This window comes from Fistularia commersonii, chromosome 6 (assembly GCF_037954325.1).
Source record: "Fistularia commersonii isolate RoL2024-O1a breed Wild chromosome 6, RoL_Fcom_v1.0, whole genome shotgun sequence".
NCBI lineage: Eukaryota > Metazoa > Chordata > Actinopteri > Syngnathiformes > Fistulariidae > Fistularia > Fistularia commersonii.
In genome coordinates this window covers 19,887,246-19,908,305 of record NC_141289.1, presented here as the reverse complement: position 1 = coordinate 19,908,305, position 21,060 = coordinate 19,887,246, and the positions used below count along the sequence as shown (strand labels likewise).

Sequence of the window (21,060 nt, the reverse complement as noted above, 5' to 3'; positions counted from 1 at the left end):
GAAAAAAACAAAACAAAAAAAAAAAACAGCACATGAAATAAATATCTTTTATTGTTTTCGTCGTCATAATTGTTGTAAATTATGAACACAGAGCTGTCGCAATACTCCAGAACTTTGCCAGAAAAAAACAGCAACCATTCGACGGCACCGCTGCGTCTCTCAGGACCCAACCATGCATAAAATCTCCCATTTTTAAAAAAAAGTAAAATAAAAAATATATATTAAAAAATTATGCGTACCACTGATATACAGATCTGATATAAACAGGCGTATTGGTCACAAACCAATTAGAATTATAAACATGGCTTCTTTTACAATACACAGAGACCAAACATGTGGGATAGAAGTTTCTTTAAAAAACAAAAAGGGTACATTTCAATTTTTACATTTGTACATTATTTTTCTATCATTTTTTTTTTTAAATCATCATTATATTCCCCCCAGTTTTGAATGCTCAAGGCATTTTGGGTGCAGTGTCGATTGAGCATAAATTGCAGTAAATGCACATTAACAAACACGCGCGCACACAGACACACACACACACGTACGCACACACACACACACACGCGCGCAAACATCCTGGAGTGGCAGCAGTGGCTTTAGACACTGAAGAGAAAAACTTGTAAAAGTATCTGCAGGTGACAAATACTGGTACCGAAGAGTTAATCCACTGTGGTGAACGAGGCCATCTGACGGTAAAAATGAGACGTTACATTCATGGAGGATCGAAACTGCAACCATCAGCACGCACGCAAACACACACACACACACACACACACACACTCACGCACACCTGTGTAAAAATAAAAAAATAGTATTTTAAAATGTGCAAAGGAACAGTCGCTGAACGGAGCTTAGCGAGCGGCGGAGAGTCGTGAGAGAAGCCATCGGTGAGCGAAAGGCCCGGTTCAGACGTGGCGTCCGCATGTGACCTCGCGGGTCCGATGGCGAGAGGACAGCTCTGAAAAGGGGCGCGGAAGAAACCCCCAAAACACTTGTTGCCGCCGACGTCTCCTTTTTCGTGAATGTAGTATTAAAAGTACAAATACTCGGAAAGGTGGAGTCTCCACTACACGTATGCGTACACACCCTCGTACGGCGGAGCTCATGGTGGTCGTGCGTTCGGATCCGGATTAGGCAGGAACGAACGGAACGGTACCGCGCTACGGAAGAAGACTTCATCTGAGATCAAGCGAGGGTGTGTACCGGTACCTGCGAAACGAATCGTACCCACACACTTCTGGACCAGAGGCCGCGTTTCATTGGTGTGTTGTACCTTGTCATTCACACAACAACAACAACGACAACGACAATAACAACAACAACAACAACAACAACAACACGTCAAGGCTTGTATCGTCAGTTAGTTATCGATCGCCTGCGGAAAAAGATTCTCCGGAGGTCCCGGTCGCAGCTAGCACCACAAAACCGCTGCTGCTAACGTGTGGAAAATGGCTAATGTGTGTATGGCCTATAATGCTAACTCAGCTAACATTCACGGGGGGGGGCGGGGGGCTAGCTGCTCATGATCGCATCAAGCGCCGTTGCGAAATTTCTCCTCAAATGTTCCCCTGACAAAGGGGTCGTGGATGATCTGCACAGGCCTCAGTCTGCATAGTTGCCACGTTGAAACGCGTTCGCGTCCAAATTTTTCCACGCTGCATTTCTGCATCACATTGGCGAGGAGCGACAGGTGAATCCGAAGGAGCGCTATCAATCGCTTTCAGTGATTTTCCTCCCGGGTCGCAGAGCCGCCGCGTCTGAATTCGCGACGACGACGACCCGGTTCCGGTCGGCGAGGCCGTCGCTCCCCCGGCAGAGGGAATCTACTCGGGTCACTGCGACGGGGACGCCGCCAACATTATGAGCGAAAAATCACGAGCCGCCTGCTTGGCAGACATGCTAACGGCAGACATGCTAACGCCAGGTGTGAACGGGGCCGAAAGTAGTGCGTCATGGTCATCAAGCGGCGCTGGCGGCAGAACACCTTCCAGCGGCGCCGCCCCGGGACTCAACACGACCGCTCATGTTTTGCGTAGCTTTTGTTAGATATGCCGTATCGCGAGTGCATTAACTGAAATATTTCTCGACAAGCGCCTTTCGGAGAAACGTCCCCCGGCCTCGCGTGTTCATCCCGAACACCACCTGTCCGCCTGGACTCGTGATAAAAAAAAAAACAAAAAAAAACATGTTGGCTAAAAAACACCCGACTTCCATTTGTTAAAAAAAAATGGCATCACCGGTAAAATGTTGCACATAGTCGCAGAGGTGGAAATTATTCAGTGGGTTGGAGTGAAAATATCAGTCTGAACCAGCGAGGGACACCGGGGTATTGGGGAGGGAAAAAAAAGGCGAGAACCCGCTACCAAGGTTATTGCTAAAACCCACCAAGCTAATATTTCAGGAGGCTAGCTGCAGGTGGTGGAGTAGAACGTCACACACGTCCTTTTCTTTCCCCGCATATTCAGGCGGATTTCCTCGGATGACCTCGGGATCCAGCGCCGCTTGTTCCGACGCATTTCTAAAGCGCCGTCTGTGAGGATGATTCTCGTTTGCCAATTCATATAAACGACTACGAGCAGTCAGTCGTGTCATCGCCAGGAGAGCCGAACACAGAGCTGCGTTTGTGAGGAACCCGAGTGTTTAAGCCGCCGCGAGAAGGTCGGTAGCCATTGGGTTCTTTGACTCATCGCATAAACAAGCACGAAAAAGGATTCTGGAAATCACTCCTACTCCGCTTTCCTTCCAGACTCCTGCTGGATGCGATGGGGTCACAGGAGGTTGTCTGAACTCGAACCGCCTCAAAAGCCGGGTGACTTTGTGTGAAAGTCAAACCAAAAGCTCTGTCCTCTAAATATCGCAAACAGGTTTGTCACCTTCTAACCTAAGGAGGGATTCAGGCATCTTCTAAAAGAGAACCACCTCGATCCTTTTCACGTCAAACCAGTAGCCGCGTCATCACCGAACCAAACGAGCAGAAACAACAAAACCCGGGCATCAGTTTTATCGCAACTACCTTCCAAACCGACTGGGAGTCATATGGGCCGTCTCCTTCCTTCACCTGGATGACTGAGAATATTCACAAATGCTCTCTTGTTCCGTGTTTCGGCTTTGCCGAAGGACCGTTTTAGAGTTGATACTTCCTGCGATCAAGGCAACCCCACAACCATGAACTAAAACTTTTCTTCTTCTTTGAATAAGGCAGGCTAGAACCTACATCGCTCTAGAGTTTAATAATCGTCGGACGTTCGCGGGGGAGCTGGTTTCGTGTTTGAAAGATCCCATTTTGGCTCAGGGAACTCGCACCCCATCGATGGGGGTCGGCTCGGGTGAAACCGATTCAAAATACAAACCTTTCCGGCGAAGCTTTTTATCACCGGAACCCGAGTTCGAGCGATTTCTAACCGAATCGACCGAACCGGGTGGCAGACGAACATTCTGAAGTGCCCACGGGTCCGACTCATCGTTTTCAGCTGTAACTGTGCCGCAGTTACTCTCTAAGTGCCAACGTTAATATTCAAGGCATTTCAAGCCCAACATGATCAAAAAAAAAAAAAAAAAAAATGGCGAGTGTTACGGATGGCGGGATGGACACAATCATAAATGTAAGAGTCAAAGTACTGCATTCATTTGTGTGTGTGTGTGTGTGTGTGTGTGTGTGTGTGTGGAGAGGGGAGGGAGGGCTGCAACCGCTGCATAGTTCGGGGTCGACGCTAGGAACGACAAAAACAGATGAGGCGTCATGGCAACGCAAGCTATGGTTTAGCTAAAGTGACGGTCGGTGGTTTGGCAACTACAGTGATTGAGGCTGATTTAAGAGAAGTGATGACTTTGTCATTAACAAAACAAAAAAACATCCAGTGCAAGGAGCCATGTGGAGACGAGCAGATAACAGGAAAGCTGCGCACAATTTATGCTTGTCTATAAACACTGGACCGGTGGCGGCCAATCAACTGTTAGCCCGTTGCTAGGCAACAGAAGCGGATCGATTGTACAGAACAAACACACCTTAAAACGGTCCCGTCCGGCCTGACTGCTGAGAGAGAGAACCGTCGGAGAACCGGTCACACTCGCCTTTTCCTTTCTCCTGGTCCTAAAAAAAGTAATAAATTAACATTTAGCTTCATCTCTAGTTGACTCCAGCAACCAATCAGAGAAAAATGTCAAAAAAAAAAACACACATTTTATCACAAAAAAGAAACATTGTTCTGGAAGTCAAACAGAAACGGCTTCTCTGTCCTTGACTTTTCCGGCAGCGGCTGAAAGAATCGTCTGCCCGACGGTCAGGAAACATGATCTAATATGAGCTTAGAAAAAAAATAAAAAATAAAAGTGCCATTGTGTTAAACTTTAGCTAAAAAGCAGAGAATCAACCGTTACCGGATCCTGCGAAATGTGCGAATTTCTCCAAACAGACGGGACCGAGACACGTCTGAGCGCGAGCGAATCGGTTCACTCCTTCATCAAGTAACACTATTAAAAACCCTCAGGAGAGAAAAATCATCCGACTCCCTTCAACGCCTGGTGTCGCTCCGAGTGTTCTACGCCTGCTCATATTGTAAATATCTGACGTACAAAACTCAAAAGTGTTTGGACTTCCGAGAGTTCCCCTTTGGTACCAGTACCAAAACTGATGGGGAGAAAAAAAAAAAAAAACAAACAAAAAAAAAAAAAAAACCCTGCGTTTTTGGAGTTGTAGATTTGTCCAGAGGTACAAAACAAACGTCAAGTCTCAGCTCAATAACCGGTAGGATTAAGGTCCAATAACTGAACTCCGCTTGGCCGGTAAACACCTCTTCGCTGTCGGACCGGAGGAGCGTCGAACCGCACCGACGCAGACGGTCCGATCAATAGAAGCGGCCGAGGAAAAATCGAAGCGCAAGAAGCGGCGTTTGTCCCACTGGGGGCTTCGTGTCGCCCCGCGGTGGCGGCGGCGACGGAGGTGGCGGGGATGGAGGGGGGGGGGGGGGGTCGGACATTTCGGGGGTTAACGGAGTGAAGGCAGTAGACCTGGGAGGTAAAACCATGCTGATAGTAAGGACCGGTCATCCAGACTCATTCTGACGGCATTCGCAAAACAGAAAAAAGGCACGGGGCGAAGAACGGACGCTGGAGGGGGGGGCGGGGTGCAGGATTTCGGAGTGCGGTCTAGTTCCGTCTGTAGCAGCGGGACCGGGTCGTCGCCGGCGCTCCGGGTGTTCGGCAGGAGACTACATTCTGGGGTCAGGTCAGCGAGGGGGCGGGGGGGAGGAAGGAAGGAAGGGGGCTGCTGGAGGTCCATGACGCCGACTCCCGAATGGAAAGAAGAGGAACCGTACAAACGTGATAAAAAAAAACAAAAAAAAAAAACCAGACGTCGTCGCTCGAGGGAGGCGGCGCTCGAAATTAAGGTGCAACTTGCGGACAAAAATAAAATAACGACTGTCCTCTATGGCGGTCTCTTACAAACAGAGACAGCTAAACGCCCCGCCTCGGTCCGGTGAGGGTTCGGTGTGGAGGTGAGGGGCGGGGCGGGTCAGACGCCCCGGCAGGTAAGGCCGCGTCCGGCAGCTCGCAGGCGGGTTAATGTACGAAGATGTGCCTCAGCAGCTCGTCGGCCGACGGCCGCTGCTTGGTCTCCACGAAGATGCGCTTGAGGAACTCCCGGCAGTGGTCCGACACGTGGGCGGGCAGCACCGGGTTGGTGGGCTGCGTGGCGATCTTAAAGATGGCCGCCATGGCCTCGAACTCCGCCCAAGGGGGCCGCTGGGTCAGCATCTCCACCACGGTGCAGCCGACGCTCCTGCGGGCCGGACAGAGCCGAGAAGGTCAGCGAGGGAGAAGAGTCGACCCGAAGCGTCCGATCGGAGGAAAAACGGCTGGGGGATTATTTGACCGAGAAGACTCAAAGGTCTGTTGCCGTGGAGACCGCCGCATCTTATTCACACGCTAACGGACGGCGCTCACGAGCAGGTGATTACATTGAAAATGATGGAATAGCACCCACACACACACATCGGTGTGATCCGCCGCTTCCCAATTATTTTCTGTTACGTCCCTCCGAGGAAGAAGAAAACATTTTGCGCCCCCCGGCACTCTCTGCCGCAACTATAAATAAGTATAATTTTTCCATAAAATTGTTGCATGTGCACCTCTGCACGACGTTGTATCCTTATTAACATTAAGGAATGACTTCACTATCATTTTTAGTCTGTAAGAGAAAACATTTAGCGTATCAATTTGCCTGAAATTTAAAAAAAGAATTACATCCTTATTTAAATTTTTTTGACCCACTGAACCGTTTGATACTGAAAAATAAAATTAAACAAAATCCTTATCTATTATTTATTTATTTTTATATTTATTGAATAAAGTCCTTATTTAAACTATAAACATTTTTTTGACCAACTAAACCGTTTGATACTGAAAAATGAAATTAAATAAAATCCTTATTTATCTATTAGTATATTTATTAAATAAAATCCTTATTTAAACTATAAACATTTTTTTGACCCACTGAACCGTTTGATACTGAAAAATAAAATTAAATAAAATCCATATTTATTATTTATTTATTTTTATAATTATTAAATAAAATCCTTATTTAAACTATAAACATTTTTTTGACCAACTGAACCATTTGATACTGAAAAATAAAATTAAATAAAATCCTTATTTAAACTATAAACATTTTTTTGACCAACTAAACCGTTTGATACTGAAAAATAAAATTAAATAAAATCCTTACTTATTTATCTATTAGTATATTTATTAAATAAAATCCTTATTTAAACTATAAACATTTTTTTGACCCACTGAACCGTTTGATACTGAAAAATAAAATTAAATAAAATCCATATTTATTATTTATTTATTTTTATAATTATTAAATAAAATCCTTATTTAAACTATAAACATTTTTTTGACCAACTGAACCATTTGATACTGAAAAATAAAATTAAATAAAATCCTTATTTAAACTATAAACATTTTTTTGACCAACTGAACCATTTTATACTAAAAATAAAATCAAATAAAATCAATAAATAATTCAAATTGATCAGCAATATTAACTCAGGAGCGCAATATAGAAATGTCTTTAACCTACAAAAGAAGAATGAATAAAACAACTTGCGCTTTTCGAAGCGTGATACTGCAACCGTCAGCTGACAGCAACACGCCGCTCTTTCCTCGTCTCCCGCCGCGGTCACAGTGAAGCCAAACGCTTCGTCATATATCCTCGTCTTTCGGCTAACTTTGCTCTGTTTCATTATCTCCGTCTCTCTCGTCTTTCTTATCATCCTTGCGGAATATTTTCCCTGGGTTTCTCTCGAGGGTTTGTTCACTGCACGTCATCTCCTGCGTGTGTGTGTGTGTGTGTGTACACTCTGTGCAAAAACAAAACCTACGCTATAGAGCTAATACGACACCGTAAGTGTCGTATTAGCAGTGTGTGTGTGAACGTTTGTGTGTCTCTGTCAAAAAAAACAAAAAAAAACTCTCACTAACCCCAGCTTACTGTTCAGTATATTTCCTGTGCATCTTGTATTTGCAAGTGTATTTGCAGTCCCTATGTCCTCTATTGTAAGTCGCTTTGGATAAAAGCGTCTGCCAAATGCAACGTAATGTAATGTATTAGCGCGCCGCTATTTGAGAAGCACCGGTTTAAGGTAACATTGAAAAGGTTAGGAAGAGGATGTGAGTTCCCACCAGATGTCGGCCTTCCTGCCGTATCCCTCGCCGCTGATCACCTCCGGGCTCATCCAGTACGGGGTGCCGGTCACCGACTTGATGCCCGTTCCTGACAGGCAGATGGTCTGAAGTCGCCTGCTGGCCCCGAAGTCTCCAAGCTTCACGTTTCCCACCGAGTCCCGCAGAATGTTGGCCCCTGGGCAACCACGCAGAATTATCGGAGGTGTCGGACCCGAGGTGGAGAACGCCGCCGCCGGCGGACCCTCCCCGCCTTACCCTTGATGTCCCGATGGACGATCATGTTGCTGTGCAGGTAGGACACGCCCTCCAGGATCTGCCGGGTGTAGCGGCGCGTCACGTTCTCCGTCAGAACGCCGTAGGACTTCAGCTGATCCTTTATGGAGCCCTGAGACGCACGAGCAACTCATAAATTCGTCATTTTCGCACGCCGGGTTTCCTGGATTCGTGACCTGCCGTTGGACTGAACCGGCTTTTATTTTGAAAATCGACACGATCCTAAACCAGTGAGGTTGTAATGACACTCCAAAGTTTGAGCGAGATAAACGTGGTCATTTGACATCTTTATTGCCTTTGAGGAATCCAGTTTAAATGACCTTCTTGAACTGATAAGCCCATTGAAATCGTTTAAGCCTGATTTACCGTCCAGCTGGATCCGCTCAGGTTAAACAGATCGGACCTCCGTCACAAACAGACCCGCCGTGGATTTCAAGCAAGGAAGATAACAGAGGAATCGGGAATTGTACATCCGGTACAACATCATTGGATGCATCAACCATGATGACGAGTACGGAGGTCAGATCGCGAGTTTTGCTGAGCGGAGCGACCAGAACCACCTCCAACTCAACATCTCCAAGACCAAGGAGGTGGTTGTGGACTTCTGGAAGAATCGGAGGAGACCGTAACCAATCACCATCCAGGGTGAGGAGGTGGAGATCGAGGTAACTTAGGGTCCACGTTACCAAACTGGACCGGACACACAACACAGCGAACTTTTTGGGCGATATTGCGCTGTTGGGGCGGTGCCAGGACCGCTGAGGTCCACAGGCTCCACCAACCAGGACCATCTTCACCCCGTGGGGAGGGTGAAGGACAAACCAGGAGCTATCCTGGGCAATCCTCCTGCACCGCCAAGCCGTGGCTGATGGTTCGTTCGACCAACGGTTCGTCCCACCAGGTGCCGAACTGAACGCTTCTGGACCGGCCCGAGGGCACCTCTGCTGCTTCCACAATTCCTTCTCCATTCACTAGCTCACCCATTCTTGTCACGTCCTAACTCTGCTGTGTCTCTTATCCTTGCTTGTCCCAGCACGCACACATCCGGCCTATTTTTGTTTGTTTACATTATTCATCGCTAGCTATTTTTGTCTTTCTTTACATTGTTGTTTCTTTCTACTTGTGTATTTTCACCCTCACTGTTCCCTAATGTTGCCGATTGTCATCCCTACAGATGTTGTTGTTGCCTGCAGCCTATTTATCCGTCTTCTGCCTTTATATTTATATTTCTTTCTTTTTTTTTTTAACATTATAACTTATTCTGCTGTGACAAATCAATGGGGATCAATTAAGTTGATCTTATCTTATATTCAGATTTATTGACACTATAACTGTTACACTGTTGTGACAAAAGAATTTCCCCTTTGGGGATCAATAAAGTTTATCTTATCTTGTATTTGCTGTTAAACTTTGACGGGCACGGCGGTGGAGGCGCTCACCCCGGGCATGTACTCCATGAAGATGGAGAGCGTTCGCTCCATGGTGTCCCGCAGGCAGCCGTAGTACTGGACGATCCGCTCGTGGCACAAGTTCTTCAGCAGCTGGATTTCACACTCCAGCGCACTCACCTCCTGCAGCACACACACACACACACACACACACACACACACACACACACACACACACACACACACACACACACACAGAGTTACACTCCACAACCCCCACGTGTCGGGCATCATTACAGTCAGCGTCAGCAGGGCCGCTCACAGACAGTAAGATGTCAGCGTGACTTGGCTAATATAAACCCTAAAATTGTTGTTGTTTACTTTTGAGTTCATGTTTCTCTTGGTGGGAAAGTTGAGAAACGGAGTGAAAAGTCTGACCTTGCTGGTCTCTGGACTGTCCGGGTCGAACTGGACCTGTTTGACAGCCAGTTCCCGCCCGGTGTCGGCGTCGTAGCACAGGTAGACGCGTCCGAAGGCGCCCTGGCCGAGCAGCTTCCCCAGCCGCCAGTTGGTCGGGGCGCGAGGAGCTAAACACACACACACACACACACACACACACATCAAAAACTCAAACATGAGCCGGCGTTCTGCTTCCAGTTGATGGGCGGACGGTAACTCACAGCGGCTGGGGGGGCTGATATCCATGACGGAGAGGGTGGGAGTGGCGGTCTGGCCGGATTCGATGTCGCTGCCCCTCCGGGGCCGGCGAACGGGCCCCGGGGCCTCCTCCAGGTCGGGGGAGAAGACGCTGCTGCCGCTGCTGGTGCTGGGCGACTGCTCGGTGGGGCTGAAGCTGACGGGCGAGCGGAAGCCGTGGACCTGGGTCCGCCGAGCGCGGGGGAAGGTTTTCCTCCCTGAGGCGGCGGCGGGAGGAAGAGGAGACGTTTTACGCTCTGAGTCGCGCGTGGCTTCGGCGCTGGAAGCGACCGCCGCTCACCGTCGCTGTAGTCCTGAAGGCCGAAGGGAATGCCGTATCGCCGGGGGTACGTTCCCCCTTTCCCCGATTTGTCAAACACCGGGATGTCGTACTCTGCGTGGGGAGACACCGAGGCTTTACTGGGACTGGGATCTTTAAACCCACGACTCAATAAATCATCAAGCAGAGGCAAAATATTTCATTGAAATATGAAAATATATGAAAAAAATATTTGAAATTGATATTCGTTGAAAGCAGCTCCTGCTACGGAGTCAAGAGTCAACAACTTCTCTTTGGAATAAAGTTATTCTTTTTCTTATTCTTAAGTGGGGAAGAATCAGAAGCGAATTCTATAGAAAAATGAGAATTAAATATAACGAATCATGAAAATAAAATAAAGAGTAAAGATCAAAAATAAATGAATAAAAATATATAAAACAAATGATAAAAAAAAAAATTAAAAAAGGTCAAGATATGTAAAACTATACGGCTCAAAAAAATAAAGGCGACACTTAAAAAAAGGGAACGCTTAAACAATGCAATGTAACTCCAAGTCAATCATAAACTGTTCACTTAGGAAGCAACACTGTTGTTTTGAAGACATTTTAAGGACATGAAATCAGCCTGGAGTGTGTTTTTACATTTTCATTTGGAGTCCAGACCTCCATGGGTTCGGACATTTGATTTCCATAGATCGTTTTTGTGTGATTTTGTTGTCAGCACATTCAACTATGTAAAGAACAAAGTATTTCAGAAGAACATTTCATTCATTCACATCTTGGATGTTTTATTTTAGTGTTCCCTTTATCTTTTTGAGCAGTGTATATGAAAATATATGTAACGTACATACATGTGTATTTACAAGCACATGTATATAATTACATGTAATAATTTTGTATCAAAGTAGAGGTTGTTGTACAGAAAGTCAGGTCTAACTTTAATGATATGCAGCCCTGCATCTGTTCAGGGGTCAGTTGAAAAAACAAAGGTAAAATGTTTCGACGAGGTAAAAAACACAAATAAATGAAAAAATAAAAAATAAATAAAAAATCAGATAAAACACTGCTTTCACAAACTTCTGGAAGCGCAGTTCTGTCTATTTACCTGGAAAGTCCTGATGGTTGTCAGGGTAACTCTGAGCTCGAGGCATCCTGGACTTGGGGTAGTCGCTGTTAAATAAAGATAATACTTTTCGTTTATTTTCAAGAAAACCTGGAGCGTTTCTGTCTTCTGGACGCTCCGCCAGCGCGGCTAACATCCGACGCTAGCTTGGGCCTCACCTGTCCAGCGGGCTGTCTAATGACGGACAGCTTCCAGACGCAGAGTTCTCCGGACTGCTCATGGACAACGGGTCCAACATCTGAAATGTAATGACATCAAGCAAAAACGAACGGTCACTCGCCCGTTTCTCGTGCTACAAAACCGCTTTCGTTTCGACGTCACGGCGGTCTGTACCTGGTCCATGCTCTCCGGAATGAACTCCCCCTCGCTGTTGATGCTGGTGAAGGAGCCGTTCCTCGCCACCTGTTGGAGTGCGTCGGGAATGTAGCCCGGCGGCGGGGAGCTGCGGTCCGTGGAGTGAGAGCCTGAGGGCGGGCGGGGACCAGGTTACCATGTGAAAACATTTCCCTGATGCTTCCTCTCGGCGCTCGGTTAAACGTGGGGATTACAGGGTCGGCACGCCGACTCGACGGGTTCCGGGGCCACCTCGCAACTCCCGTAAATAAGCGACAGCTGCAGCCGTTTAACTACATTTCTGACTAAACACGCATTCATACCAAAAACCTTTCGGAGAACTTCCTTTAGTTTTTCGAGTATACACACCTGCTTCCATGATAATGTTTATAAAACCTGAAAACACTTGATAGCCTTAACCTTGACACTTTACATTTTATTGTATTTCTTATTCTCCCTCCTTCCTACTATGATCTATTATTGTTATGTTTTGCTTGAAACTCTGGCACAACAATTTCCTTCGGGATAAACAAAGTTGTTCTCATCTCTTTCTCATCTCATATTTTGACTGCTTGTTTGAAAATTGGTGTGCAATTAGTCATATATATATAAAAAAAAAGGAAAATGGCAGTAAACAAGGTAAATAGAGTAAATAGGTAAATAGAGTGATAGCCTTAACCTTGACACTTTATATTTTACCGTATTTCTTATTCTCCCTCCTTCCTACTATGATCTATTTGTTATATTTTGCTTGAAACTCTGGCACAACAATTTCCTTCGGGATAAATAAAGTTGTTCTCATCTCTTTCTCATCTCATATTTTGACTGTTTTTTTGAAAATTGGTGTGCAATTAGTCATATATATAAAAAAACAGGAAAATGACAGTAAACAAGGTTTATGTATTTTAACGTACATCATGTAAGTTGGTAATTGTGCGACCACAACCTCACGCTTCCTGCCTATTTTGGTTTATTTATTTTATTCTTGTCATTGCTAGTGTCACTCTACTTATACTGTCTTTTCATTTCGGTTCCGTCCTGTTGTCCGTTCTTATCCCCGATGATGTTGTTATTATTGTTCTCCCTGCTGTCTATTTAGATTTATGTTCATATTTATTTTTGACACGGTGACAATTATACTGCTGAATTTCCCCTATGGGGATCAATAAAGCTGGTTTTATCTTATGTGATGGAAACCTGAATAACCTGACCAGATCAGCATGAGTGACGGTGTTGTAAACAGAGATGAATCACCTATGGACGCCAGCATGTTCTTCTTGTCTGCCACCCTGAAGCCCGTGTTGTCGAGCTCCTCGTGGGACGGCAGGAGGTCCATGTTGGAGGAGGAGTTCTGGAAATAGTTGGGAGGAAGGAAAAGCCTCAGACCCAATCTAACAGAGCGAGTGAGGTCCAGCTCCTCTGGACTCACAGACCTGAGAGGACACCTGGAGCACCAGGAGGATCTTCAGGCTCTTCATGTGGACGCTTCGATCCAGCAGCTCCACGGCCTTGTCCAGGTCATCCTGAGTGCTCAGAGGGATCACCAGCTGCAGGGACACACAGATACGCCATGAGACAACACGAATTGAAACAGAGATGTTTGGCATTGACGTCCACTTTTGGAGAACAACTCAAACCCGCTGCTTTTCTGGCATTCTTGAACTATTGCTTTCATACATCAACATGTCCTTTTTTTTGGTTTTTCCATCAATACCTCCTTCCATATCTTTTTCCTTTGGGCTTTTCCCTTCAGGGTCTCCACAGCGGATCAACCTTCTCCATCTAACCCTCTTCTCCTACCTTCAAAACCTCTCTCACGACGTCCATCCATCTTCTCTTTGGTCTTCCTCTAGACCTCCAATTCCAACATCCGTCTACCAATATCTTCACTATCCCTCCTCCAGCTCTGCCTCCTGTGTTTTGGTCCTTGTCAGTGTTTGTAGAACATCTCACCAACGTCTCCTCCACCTTTCCTGTCCTTCTGGCTGATGTTATTCTATCTCCTCGAACCCCTGACACTTTTCTCCACCCATTCCAACCTGCTTGAACCCGTTTCTTCACCTCTTCTCCACACTTTCCTCCGCTGTGGTCTGTTGACCCTTAAATACTTGAAATTCTCCACCTTCTTGATCTCCACTCCCTGTATCCTCACCGTTCCTCAACAAAAATGCAAAACATTCTTTGTATATACAATACATGTTGATGTACCTTACATAACCGCATGGGCCAATATTGCACAACACAAAAAAATGATGTGCATTTTTTGTCATGACCAAAGTTCACTGATTCACTTTTCTCTTTCTCAGCTCGCTTTTCGGCGGGACGTCCGTGTCGTTTATTCCACAAAAGGTCCGAAAATGCCGCTCCACATTACCTTCTTTGGTATTGCGATGGTAGAACGGCAGATGAGGCGGACGCACTTCGAAAATGTCATCGTGAAAAAAAAAGTCCTCGTCCCATTTCGTATGTTTTTGATAAGTTTTTGTCTTCTAACTTGGTCCGGCTCCCGCACTCATTTTATTCCCTTTCTTAAGTTTAAGACAAAAAACAGAGGGCTAAAAATTGGAGGTAACTTGCCGACTAGCTTGTCAGTTTTGCTGTACTTCGCGCCGTTGGGATGGATGATGGGCTGACGTCTATTTTTTTTTTTTTCACATGCGATCAACCAGTATTACCTTTGCGATCGACTGATAGCTCGCGATCGACGTATTGAGCACCCCCGCTCTAGATGTTCCTCCACCTGTTCCCTACTTTCACGACCGATCACAACGCCACATGTCCACATGCGAGAGTCTTCTGTACCTCGTTGTTGGTGTAGTGTAGGTCCATCGTTTGACCGAAAGCCACTTTGGCTTTTCCCCTTAGGTCTTCCAGTTTGACGGGTCGAGGGAACTGCAAGATCCTACAGAGGGGAGTTAGGGGTCAGAGGTCAGGGGTCGTCGGGGTCAGAGAGACCCTAAATGTGATGAGGAGGCCTCACCTCTTCTCCCCTTTGAACTCGAACTTGACTCGGACATCGTTCTGTGGGAAACACCGTCACAATAAGTTCAACGGCGCAAAGTAACAGGTTTATTCAGGCGGTGAGTCATTTTCTGCCATTACGGTCTTACCTTAAAAGGTAAGACAAAAAGCTACGGGAAAGATAGGACGGTAAGGTCGGGTAAAAAAAAGTGAAGGCAGGGGAAAGGAGTGTCGGAAAGCGACTGAACATGCAAGATGACTCACTGAGGGAAGAAGAAAAAGAAAAAAGGTAACGGGGTTAAGTGAGGTAAAAGATAAGGTGAAAGGTCAAGGGGAGATGGGGAGCGAAGGGGCTGAAATAAGAGAAGGTAAGGAGAGAATAAACAGGGTTAAGTAAAAAAAAAAAAACAGAGCGATTAGTGAGTAAGAAGCTACGATTGTAAGGATTGAGGTCAGATATTGGAGTGTTTTACAGAGCTGAGATAAGGAAAACAAGGCAGTGAGGCGACGTAAGAAGCAAAGGTGCGGTGAGATAAGATGTAAGGGAAGGTGGGAAGCAGAGGGAAGGAAATGCAGGTGAGAGAAGGCAAGCAAGGAGCTGAGGCAAAGACCGTTAACGGAATTAGGAAAGGTGGATGAGGGAAGAGGAGGTGACATAAGATCGGATTAAGACGGTAAGAAAAGTCGAAGAAAAAAAGGGAAGGATGGGCTGGAAACGAGGAGGCAAAGGAAATAAAGTATGGACATCAGGTGAAAGCAGAGAAGAAACAAATGGAAGATGAGGAAAGGTAGCGAGGAAAACACAGCGCAAAGGTTAGCGGGGGGAATGGGAAAATGAGAAAACAAGAAAAGGAGGAGGAAATAAGAAGAGAGTGGCGGAAACGAAAAAAGGGAGGGAAGTGAAAATACAGAAATTGAAAAAAGAAAATCTTATCATTGTGTTTACTCCCCTTGTCCAACGCGTCAAAAATGACCCATAAGACAATCTTTGTACCCTAGTAATGTACAGCCCACATGGAAACATAACCAAAAAACAAGTATCACTTTTTCTAATTATGGGGTCTCTTTAGGAAACGTCGTATAATTTCAAGTTGGAAAAAAATAGGTTAAGGTGTTTTTTCTACAGCTAAACATGATAGTGGGTCACTTTTGACCCGCAAGACAACACACGGGTAAATGGCTTGGAAGGAGTTCAGGTGTTGGAAGATGGAGCCCAAGTGTGCGCCATTGCGGCGTCGTGCTAAATCCTTGACACACAATAAAAACAAACCGAGATGAAATAATCCAGTCATGACGGACGCCCGTGGATCACCTGGTTCTTGGGCGAGGAGGCCTTGGGCTTGGCCAGGTCTGAAAGGAACGCACCAGGACGGCTGGAGCGGTGCAGTTCGGCCAGGTCCTGCATGATCGAGTTCAGCGCTTCCTGCTCATCTGAGGGAAAGAGGAGAAAGGCGTTGGGCTGGAAGCGAGAGGACGCAGGGAGACGGAAGAGGGAAAGAAAGGTGGTACGAACCCATCATTATGACACGGAGATTGACCCTCGAGGCCAGGAAAGAGGGTTCTCCCATCAAAGGGATCCTTCCTCCTGCAACACAAACAAGATGGCGGCTGTCACACCTGCTGCCGCTGCTCACCCACGGCTGATGAGCATCCAGGGAGGAAACCTCCGGAAGGGGATCCAATTTAGAGCGCAACCGCCACGGGCTTTTGACTGAATTACAGTCGCTTGAGAGCCTGAAACCTAAAGTTTAGGATTTTTTCTTTTTATGTTTGTTTTAGGGAGTATCACACTTACTGTGTAATAACGCCGGTGGTTCCTCATGTAGTTTGGGTTGAAAAGGAGCAGACTGACTGTTGAAACTTATCTGACCTTCAGAGAAATGACACCTACGCTGTCACGAATCGCGGCACGGAGGTACAAATCTACATCGGGCGTTTAACCCGTTGCTCTCTTAAATGACATAAATTCAACCTGTTTTACAAGTGAGTAATGAGAAAAAGAGGATAAAAAAAAAAGAAGAGAAGGATTGGGGGGGGTGAAGCAGGTTCATGTGCGATCGAGAATTCTTATTCAGAGCCTGAGTGACCAGAAATCAGCTTTCAAGCGAAAAAAAAAAATCCAGGTCAGATTTTTTGAAAATTACTCACAAGACAGGATAAGAAAATAATCAGCCGCTTTTATAGTGAAAGGGATTATTAGAAAGTCATGATGCTTCATGAATGAATAAAGACGGATATGAAACTCTGAAAGATGCAGAAGAAACTAACTTTTGTTCAGACGGATCGACGCCTCCCGACTGTACGGGAACTGAGCATGTACTGCATTATATTTTCAAAACACTGACTTCAAATCCGGATGTGGACGTGCCGCCACATACAGCATTGTCATAGATCATGACCGAGACGCGCGGTTCCTGCTTGGAGTAGCTGCAACTGTTTTTTTTTTTTTAATCTGTCTTGCTGTTTCGACATTCCTGTTTCACGCTTTTACATCATCGTACAAAAAATGTTGACACCGTGGCAATCCTAGACAACTTTAATGAGACATGGCTTGACAAACATGCAGTGCAGCAGCGTTGTGTCTGATTCTGTGAAAAGACAAACACACACACACACACACACACACCACACTAAATGCACAACTTCCTCTCTGGCAACCATTATAGCACGTGATCAGTTTAACATATTCACACTGCTTTCTCTGCAGAGTTGGGTAATTTCTGTGAAACTTCTAGAAATGTCCTCAAACGCTCTTCCTGTTTCAAGTCCGAGGTGCGGGATCATGTATCGATGTATGGCGCTCCGCTATCTGAACCTACACCCTCTCTCCAGGAAATACATCAACATAAAAAAGGGGCATCTTCATTTTCAAGCTTGTGTTGTCAGGATGAAATTTGAAAAATCGAGTCATCGCATTGTCGGTTGAAAGAACACAAACTATGAGGGCTCGCGGTAATTCCTGTCGTATTTGTATTATTGACCGATGAGCAACAGCATCCCCAGGCTGGATTCTGCACCGTCACTCAAGGCCGACTTCACTTTTGTGCCAGTTGAACTCAAAACATCGAACGTTGTCGTTTGAATTTTGTTGTTTGTTTTTTTTGCGTGATACTGAAAAACAGTGATTAATATTTCAACTGTTTACCGCAGGACAAGGATCATTGCATGGCATAAATCCAATATTCTTTTAAAAAGATGATGGAAAAATTCTTATTGTCTATTTATATGTCTTATCTAATTTCATTGGGTAAAAAAAAGCTAATTTGTTAATCATGTATTTATTCAGTACAAAATAATGCTAATAACCAAATAACCTGCAAAGTGGTAAAACACTTTCCAGAAATTAATCATTCATTAAAAACCAAATGTCATGTAGTGATTTTTCATGATCAGTTCTGCGGTTTTATATTCAAACCGCAATACGATTCTTCAGATACGGTATATTTGCCTTTATTCGGGAGGTTGTTGTTTCACTGGTTAATCTGTCACCTCAGATGCGAGGAGAGACTGAAGAAGCAAGACCCGGTTAGTGAGTCAATGATGACACTCCTACAGTCACAGATTTGCAGCGCTTCATTTTGAGCAGGTACACTCATCCCGTTTGACCGATGTCACAATCTAAAGCTGCACGACAAAGCACAAAAAATCTGTGTGTTCCTTTTCAAACATAAAATGACGTTACTCCTCCTCAACAGATAAACGGCCGTGGATTGACGTCACTGGCATTCAACAGACACGATCGTGCGTCTCCGAAAGAGGAGACCATTAACCGTGGATGCCGAGCGGTGGTGTGAACATCTAGGACGGACCAACTGGCCAACATACAAGCGAGCGAAGATCTGAATTGTAGATGAACGGAGGGAAAAAGCAGTCTCGCAATACATCCCGATACGAAGCGCATGACTTTTCATTTTTCACAGCACAAAACTTCTGTTTTTCCACTTTCTATCTGGAAACCACATGATGCTCCCTTTGGTTAAACTAAAAAAGCCCTGCCTCTGCTGTCTCCGCACTTTTCTTCCTCGACGGCTGATCGTCGGCTCAAGTTACGCTGTGTTTAGTATGCGCAGGCTTTGTAATGAAGATGCAGCACAGTCATTAAACAAAAATTCAATCAGCGAAACGCAGGTCGAGTAATCCTCAGCTAGACGACCGGAGATGTTCGTCACTGCGAGAGCGCGGACGACCACCTGCAGCTTCACACATGAAGAAGCAGCATCACTCTTTGGTGTATTATAGTAGAACTGTACCCAGCGTTTAAAAAATTGCATCCCATAGAAAAAAGGGGTATAAGATATCCACCTAACTGTCGTGTCTTGCCACAGTGCCGCATTGTATCATATTATTGGCTGTTTCAGATTAATTTAGATGCGCTGTCCAATCGACGTGCATCTGGTGATGCTTACCGGACAGTCTCAGTGGACGCGGCCAGTACATCACTGTAACGTGAGATAACGCTTTGTATCACTGTTTCTTCTCATCATGAGCAATGACCACTCTGTCCGTCCCCCCTTTGCCCTGCAGCAGCACAAGTCCTGCCAGAAATCTTATCACCGTCGCGGCTGTCACAACATTCTCTGGAGGCGGTCGAAATGGTGAAAGTAATGTGAAAAGTGATTCACTTTGAACGGCGGTGAAACCCATGAGAGACTGTCATGCCGCTGAGCGTCCGCTGCATCGGATTCGAAACCCACTTTGATTCGATTGAAATAAACACGCGAGTGACGAATACACCACATCATGATGCCTGCTTCTAGTTTGCCCCCGTCCACCAGACGACAAGCAGATAGATGACCAATCCCCGTTTAATGTATCACAGTTTGAACTCATCGTGACGTCTGTTTTTGAATGCGGTTTCGTAAAGGTTCGGACAAAAGGATTTTATTTTCACATCTGAAATTTGCAAACAATGTACACATTTGAGGCGGGTGCGGGGGGGGGGGGGGGGGGTCGGGCAACACTGAATTCTAGCTTCACGTTTTCGTTATACTCTCAATGTTTGATAGACTGAGTCGACAAGACTGGGAAATGAAGGATTAGAAAAAATAAGCGTTATTTCAGTGGGTTTGAGCAGCGATCCAGAACAAAAAGGTTGGTATTATAAAACAAATGACACTTTACAGCTAAGAGTCACATGATACCAGACTGATGGTACTGTTTGTTTACAGTCTGTTTGCAGGCAAAATGAGTGTGAGATAAAGGACAGTAGAGATTTAAACTAAGCCTCCGGATTCCAGTGACTGAATCCTTGAAATTAAGTCAAGATGGCCTCGGCTGATGAGCAGCTGATTGGCGATTGCTAATGAGTGACCGTGATCATCAGTGATCGATCACGGTCTGCTAGTGACGTTTCGTTTGACAGTTTCATCCCGTCGTGTATTTTCACGCAAACCTTTTTGACAGTTTCACTGAAAATAGCATCGCCAGCTGGCAAGCTAGCGGTCCCATGTTAGTGGTCACGGCGAAGTCGAAACAAACACAACTTACACTATTATGGCCTCCTTTGGTGGATAATTAGCTTCAAATGAGCCGTATAGCGGGTTATCCCGTGCAACAACTGTTGCTAAGCCAGTTGTCGTCACGTCTTGGACCGTTATGCGTTTGATTACATGTTTTGCATCAAGAAATGTCATTACCGAAACAGTTAGCGACACAAATAAAGCTACCACGGTGAGCTAATGTTAGCCGAGAGTTCCGTGTCCAGCTAGCTGTCAGGCCAGGGAAGTTGTCAAGCTAGGCTAATGCTAAATTAACAACCAGGGCTCCCCGGGCGCTGCACAGGCGTCCAAGACGTCAATATTTACGCATATTCGAGGATCAGACGGTGCGTGTTCGCCGCCTTACCTGGGGGTTGACTGGCTTTCTCTTCACTTCCGCATCCACAGGGCCGGTGACAGGAGCCCCGGACCCCGCGGAGAGCCGCCGGAGGAAGCAGAAGTTTGGCTCCCAACTTCACTCGAGTCCTGCTGGGCCACGACGACGAGGCCTGTCGGCTGTCAGTCTGGCACGCTAACGTTACGTTTCCAGGCAGAAACGGGGTGAAAAGATCATTCACCCGGGAGAGAAGCTTTCGTCTCTGCACGACGATAAAACGATAGTTACTGCAGCGCATTCATTTGGTGGTACTTTGCACTCCGGTTGGCTGACTACGGTAGCCTTGCTCGCTGTTTGCCCTGACCGCGTCAAGCTTCCGGATAGCAATGCTACATGGGCGGAAGTAGCTACATTTTTGGAGACAAAATAAAATCAAAATAGTCTCGATCTTCGGCAATTACAGCTCTTTGTTTTATTTTGAAAATCAAGAACATAACGCAT

The 21,060-nt window shown here is 45.8% G+C and overlaps 1 protein-coding gene across 1 annotated transcript; it reads right to left on the bottom strand.

Annotated features, from left to right (window-relative positions):
• Nucleotides 1-33: 33 nt before the first annotated feature.
• Nucleotides 34-20,875, bottom strand: map3k2 (mitogen-activated protein kinase kinase kinase 2). The gene is made up of 18 exons (XM_086148571.1): nt 20,590-20,875; nt 16,259-16,330; nt 16,058-16,176; nt 14,765-14,805; nt 14,587-14,686; nt 13,218-13,331; nt 13,039-13,135; nt 11,785-11,915; nt 11,610-11,689; nt 11,434-11,498; nt 10,351-10,443; nt 10,034-10,267; nt 9,792-9,940; nt 9,405-9,536; nt 7,948-8,077; nt 7,690-7,867; nt 5,446-5,782; nt 34-4,093 (listed from the first exon to the last, which is right to left on the bottom strand). The coding sequence occupies exons 1-17, from the start codon at nt 20,855-20,857 to the stop codon at nt 5,563-5,565; spliced, it is 2,223 nt and encodes a 740-aa protein (XP_086004697.1). The 5' UTR covers nt 20,858-20,875; the 3' UTR covers nt 34-4,093; nt 5,446-5,562.
• Between the last annotated feature and the right edge of the window lie 185 nt (nt 20,876-21,060).